This window comes from Alosa alosa, chromosome 10 (genome assembly GCF_017589495.1).
Source record: "Alosa alosa isolate M-15738 ecotype Scorff River chromosome 10, AALO_Geno_1.1, whole genome shotgun sequence".
Taxonomy (NCBI): domain Eukaryota; kingdom Metazoa; phylum Chordata; class Actinopteri; order Clupeiformes; family Clupeidae; genus Alosa; species Alosa alosa.
This window is the reverse complement of record NC_063198.1, coordinates 30537397-30544002: the sequence shown is the minus strand read 5'-3', so window position 1 is coordinate 30544002 and position 6606 is coordinate 30537397. Positions and strand designations below refer to the sequence as shown.

At 44.6% G+C, this 6606-nt stretch overlaps 1 protein-coding gene across 2 annotated transcripts in view; it reads right to left on the bottom strand.

Moving 5' to 3' along the window:
* Positions 1-429: 429 nt before the first annotated feature.
* The window catches only part of rassf5 (Ras association domain family member 5), an 87104-nt gene continuing 80927 nt past the window's right edge, over positions 430-6606 (bottom strand). For both annotated transcript variants that reach the window (XM_048255017.1, XM_048255018.1), the window contains exons 4-6: positions 5379-5610; positions 4857-4972; positions 430-3727 (exon numbers count right to left, since the gene is read on the bottom strand). In XM_048255017.1, the coding sequence (XP_048110974.1) occupies positions 3575-3727; positions 4857-4972; positions 5379-5610 (501 nt within the window). In that variant the 3' untranslated portion in view covers positions 430-3574. The remainder of the gene's footprint in view (positions 3728-4856; positions 4973-5378; positions 5611-6606) is intronic.

Here is a 6606-nt window from a genome sequence, read left to right as displayed (position 1 = left end):
AAGGGGCCAGTCTCTCTGCATATATATATATATAATATATATATATATAATATAATATATATATATATATATATATATATATATAATATATGCTTACTTTGTTGACCCAATGATTCTTGGACATTGTTCTGCTAACTTCCCTGATCCTCAAGCCCTTAGTATTGTTCAATGGTCTCTGATCCAAACACTCTAGCAAAGATCCTTGATTACTAACCTTCTCTGACTCTAGTATTCCTCAAGTTCTCCTCATCCTTCCAATCTCAAGAACATCACTGTTGTAACTGTAGGTGTCATCCGTGGTGCTAGAATGGTGATTGTAACAATTGTGTGTAGAACTTGTGATTGTAATAACTATGTGTGTGTAAGAGTGAGTAGAACTCATGTGTGTGTAAGAGTGAGTAGCTTGTGAAGACATGACAAGGTCAGGTAAAAGGTGGACATTTTATTTTATTCTTAATTTTTGTCTTTACAGCATACTTTACACATACCTGTACACATTTGAATCTCATGAACAAAAAGAGTTGCCGGACATCTTTCACATCCCCAACATATCCCTCAGGGTGTGAGTGGTGAAATAAGTTACTCACACACACACACACACACACACACACACACACACACACACACACACACCAATCTTCAATGGGTTCCCACTGGAACTCTGGAGTCTGTTTTGAAATACAGTACAACCACATCAGGCCACACTCACACACACACATACACACACACGCAAAGATACACACAGACGAAAGGCACTGCCAGCAGAAACATGGCTGTTTAGGAACATCAGCCTGAGCATACAGTACAGTACAGTAACGTTACATACAATACAATACAACCCCTCGCAAGGATACATCCCAGCCAATAGGGGGCAGCACTCCACTCTCCACAGCAGAGCAGCTGAGGAACACAGGGAACAAGGTGCTAGGGACACTACTGGCTCTAAAGGGGCTCTCGGGGAACGGTCAAACTGTGCTTTTGGTTGTTAAGAGAAGTGTGTGTGTGTGTGTGTGTGTACTGGACTCTGAGATTTAGGAGGCTTGTTTCCCTATTTTTCCATGGCTAAGCCATTAGCACCCACTCTGTGGTCTTTCTCATATTAATGATGATAATGTATTGCATTTCTTTTTTATTCACTGTCCAGTGACTGCGTAGAAATCTTTCTTGCAGATTCCCAATATGAACACAGAGGGTGTCCAAATCAGGACGGGCGCCACTACCTGATCCCTGTACACCAGGGCGCGGCTTTACTAAAGGTTTCTGTGTACTCCATCAAAAACTGGTGAAACTTCACATCTACTGTAGGAAACCAGTCCAAGCTCACTTTATAAAATAATTATTATGTTTTTTTGCATCTAGGGTACAAAATACGACCCAATAACCATAGTAGATGCACTTTTAACTCTCCTCGCCTCCTCCGCTAATTTTAACTCTCCTCTCCTCCTCTGCTTTAACATCTCTTCTTCTCTAGCACTTGGTTAGTGCACCAGTTAGTTTAGAGCTTCAGAGGCGATACCATGTGTGTATAGGCAAACCTCTCTTCAATCAGGTCCTGCTAAGGGACTGTGTCCTCTGCTCACTGTAAGGAGTGTGTGATATGCAAGTGTGTGAGTGTGACAGTGTGTGAAAGTGTGTGTATGAGTTTGTGATGTGCGAGTGTCCGCGTGCATTTGATGGACCCTCTCTGGGCCAATCCCAGGCAGTCATTTCTCCTTAAGCCTTTGAGAAGAAGGAAATACAGGAGAACTCACATAAAGACAAACCATGTGTGTGTGTGTGTGTGTGTGTGTGTGTGTGTGTGTGTGTGTGGGGGCAACTTTGGTGTGACGGTGTCCATACTGGCGTAACTCTGTTTGACGAAGAAGACACCACAGCCTCCAGTGGTTTACTGATGATGTGGTGTTGCCATGGTGCTGCTCCTGCTCAGTACGAGAGGAACCGCAGGTTCAGACAGTCCAAAGCTAGGCAAGAATTCTCTCTGGTCTGTTGATCGCAAACACAAACACACACACACACACACACACACACAAACACACACACACACACACAAACACGCACACACAAACAAACACGCACACACACACACACACGCACACACAAACACGCACACACCCGTGGATCACAGTGTTTGAGCTGTACAGCAGGAAGAGAGAGGTAAAAATAGTTTCTCAGTGCTTGAGGCGGCATGCTCCTTACGTAAGCGTTCATACAACCCCAGAATGGACCTATGGAGTAGGGGCCTGGCTCCGACTTACAAAAGCATATACACGAATCCTGTAACAGTCACGATGGGTTTTAAAACTTCAACTCACACCTTTTCACATTTGGAACAGAAAACAAATTTTAAAAGTCTGCAACTGGACATGCTAGTTTTTACAGTACAGCATGAAATTCATTCATAAATCACTAATCTTATCTTTTTCGCTATGCTTCGCTTTAAATGTTCACATGCGACATCATGGGTGATTTACAATGGTGGATGAGAGAATCTTCGCATGACTACTCCTAAGTATCCAAATACCTTAAAAACACCTTACAAGTCAAGACCAAGTCATCTAAAATCATCATCGCCAAGAGTTCCATACAAGTAAAAACAAAATGAGTATTATTAAAGGTACCTAACTGTCACAGAGATATAATGACTTGCTCTTTTAGGATTAGAGGACAGGGGTCCAATCAAAGAGATGGATATCTATGTGGTGGCATTTCATTTGAAGGATCTCTTGAGTAGAAAGAAAACACCCAAAAGTTTGAGAGAACAGGAACACATGATCTGTGTTTGTGAAGTCACAGCAGCAGACGTTCTGTGTGTATACGTTTGTGTGTGTGTGTTTGTGTGTGCGTATGTGTATCTCTGTGTGCGTGTTTCTGCTGATATCTGGCTGCTTTCTGCACCCTGTTTACCCACCCTTAAAAACAGCGACTCCCTGACACACACACACACACACACACACACACACACACACACACACACACATTAAAGACATGCTTGGGGCTTCAGCGGTGTCCACTGAGGAGAGTCATGCTCTAAGTAACACTTGCGTTAGCAGCAACATGTAGGAAAAAAAAAAAAAAAAGTTAAAACAAATGAGGACTGACCAAAGAACTTACTCAAGCGGAAAACTGACCAAGAAGGACTAAAAACAAAAGTACTTTACACACACACACACACACACACACAGACAGATAAACTCTCACTCACACACTCACTCAAATGGGTCTGAGAAACCAGTCACCACCAGTATTTCGCTCATGAGAACACACACTCATCCCATTCCCCAGAAAACCCCATTTCCACATCACTCTGTTATCCCCTTCAGCCCACTCATGCCAAATGACGAAGGGGAGAGGGGGAGGGGTGTGGGGGGGTCCACACGGGGTGGGGTTGGGGAATGGGCCTGTAGAGCCAGTCCTGAGCGGATAGTTCATTAGTTCGCAGTTTTGATTGGTTGAGTCCATAGGGGCCTGCCACTGTGATTGGTTGAGTCCAGAGGGCCCTCCACTCTGATTGGTTAAGTCTCGTGGGCCCTCTGCTTTGATTGGTTGAGTGGCCTGGCGATGGGGTGTTGGGGGTCTAGCCCGGCTTGTTCTGCACCTCCTCCAGTGCCTGCAGGAGCTTCTGCCGGTATTTGCCGTAGCGATGCTCCACGATCCGCAGCCGCTCCCTCTCCTCCTTCTCCAGGATGGTCAGGAAGTTCTGCAGCTCCGGCACCGAGAATGCGTGATACTGCAAAGAGAGAGAGAGAGAGAGTGAGAGAAAGAGAGAGAGATGGGGAGAGGAAGAGAGAGACGGGGAAGAGAGAGAGAGAGAAAGGGAGGGGGGATTAGACAAATCATGTATGTAGCGTAGTGTCATTTTTGTAGTACTACAGTGTCTGATGGGGGGAGGTGTAATTAGTGCTGTATATCTAGGTGTGTATGCTTTGTGTCCTGGCTGTTTGCCACTCTGTGTGCTATGTCCTGTGGTTGTTTGTTGTATGTTGTCTGTTGGTGATGTGTGCTATGTCCTGTGGTTGTTTGTTGTATGTTGTGTGTTGATGATGTGTGCTATGTCCTGTGGTTGTTTGTTGTATGTTGGTGATGTGTGCTATGTCCTGTGGTTGTTTGTTGTTTGTTGTATGTTGGTGATGTGTGCTATGTCTTGTGGTTGTTCATTGTGTGTTGGTGATGTGTGCTATGTCCTGTGGTTGTTTGTTGTGTGTTGGTGATGTGTGCTATGTCCTGTGGTTGTCTGTTGTGTGTTGGTGATGTGTGCTATGTCCTGTGGTTGTTTGTTGTATGTTGGTGATGTGTGCTATGTCCTGTGGTTGTTTGTTGTGTGTTGGTGATGTGTGTTACATTGTCCTATTATGTGGTGAATTCTCAACTGCTGTTAAGAGCCTCCCCTTCCATCTAATCAGTTTATGTTGTGAACACATGTGTAAGTGATATACATAGCTGTTTATGTTTAGTGATTTAGTAGAAGTGTGATGTCTGCTATGTCCTGTGGTTGTTTGTGATCATAGCCGTTTTATGTTTAGTGATTTAGTAGAAGTGTGATGTGTGCTATGTCCTGTGGTTGTTTGTGATCATAGCCGTTTTATGTTTAGTGATTTAGTAGAAGTGTGATGTGTGCTATGTCCTGTGGTTGTTCGTGATCATAGCCGTTTTATGTTTAATGATTTAGTAAAAGTGTGATGTGTGCTATGTCCTGTGGTTGTTCGTGATCATAGCTGTTTATGTTTAGTGATTTAGTAGAAGTGTGTCTTTAGTAGAAGTGTGTCTTTAGTAGAAGTGTGTGTCTTTAATAGAAGTGTGTCTTTAGCAGAAGTGTGTCTTTAGTAGAAGTGTGTCTTTAGTAGAAGTGTGTGTCTTACATCTACTTCTCCAGTCTCGTTCTCCTTCAGGACAAAGGTCAGATGGTCTGGCTCAGGACCGGCCACCAGCCGCAGGTACAGAGGATGCTCTGAGACTTGAAGCTTCTGGAAGAGATCTACACACACACACACACACACACACACACACACACATTAAAGAATGTACATATTACAGAAGGCAGCTACAGGTGTTCATTATTCACTGTCATACACTAATCTTGCACAAATAACTCAAACACAAATAACTCAATCATGACTGTTAAAGGGACACAGCAAGAGTTTTGTGTGATAACACAGGCAAACCTGTCCGTGTGAATTTCTATGCCTGAAGTTATCTGACATTTTTGAAGCCGTTATATATCTTGTCAAATATTTGAACTTGAATTCTGGCACAGTGCCTGGCTGAGAACTTTAAGCCCAGGGACATATGACAGTAGAGCCACACACCACTGTGACACACACACACACACACACACACACACGCACACACACACACACACACACACACACACACACACACACCTTGTCCATCGCGGTGTGTTCGCCTGTAGAGGGCGAACTTCTGCGGGTTGTCCAGGACGGTGTACTTCTTGAGCAGACCCTGGATGACCTCGCTGACCGTGGTGATGCTGCTGATGTGGATCTGCTTGACCGCGTCGCTCGGCAGGTAGAAGGATGCGCGGCCCGACACCGTCACAGGCCTTCGCAGCCGCAGCTGGACCTTGATGAAGCCTGTGTACAAGCCATCGGCTGCCTACAGACACAGAGAGTGGAAGAGAGGGTGAGAAGGGTGTGTGTGTGTGTGTGTGTGTGTGTGTGTGTGTGTGTGTGTGTGTGTGTGTACAGGAGAGAGAAACAGTGTGAGTGTGTGTGTGTAAGTGTGTGTGTGTGCTAGAGTGCGGATCGGGCCGCAAATTTCTGTCCGAACCCGGCCCGCGTCCGACAGAGTTGCGTCCGAACCCGACCCGAACCCGACAGGCATTTTAATTTTTATGTCCGAACCCGACCCGAGCCCGACGCAGATGATGCCTCAGTTATTCCCATGCTAGTGATTAAACGTTCACGTTTGTGGATAGCCTGTCTTTTTAGCCCATTAAATGGAACACACAACAAATTGTCTACAGAATCAGATGAGCGTGCATGCACGCAGGTCACACACAGCGCACATTAACACAAGAGGCCCAAGCAAGCATAGCCTATTGAAATAGAATTCTTGTCTTACCATTGACAAAAAGTCTTGCTCAACAAAACTAAACTGCAACAGTCTTTGAAACTACAGTGCCTCTGTCACTGATCCATATGCAGCATCGATGTTAATTGGGGCCTCATCCAGTGAACGAGACATCCAGTGAAAAATCCTCATCCAGTGAACGAGACGACCTTATAGCCCACCGGTAGCCTATGTCTTTACCACAGTAGCCTATGCAACATAAATAATCTTAAAATCTCCTGATAGGCTAACAACTTTTTAACGCCACCCAAGACTGTGCTTATGTGCATATGTGCGAAATGTGCATAACCATTTGTTTATGTAGTCGTGACACCGCGTGTGCATTTCAGGCGGCATGCCTAAAATGCGTTGTCACGATAAACAAATCTTGCACACAGGAAGAAAGCTATTAGGCTAGGTCTTTTTTACATTTTACTTTATTCTCAAAAAACAAACGTTTGCATCATGTAAAGCAGACCTGTTGGTTACCCAACATAATAAGGAATTTTAAATGTAAAGCTTCCAATGCATATCGCCCCC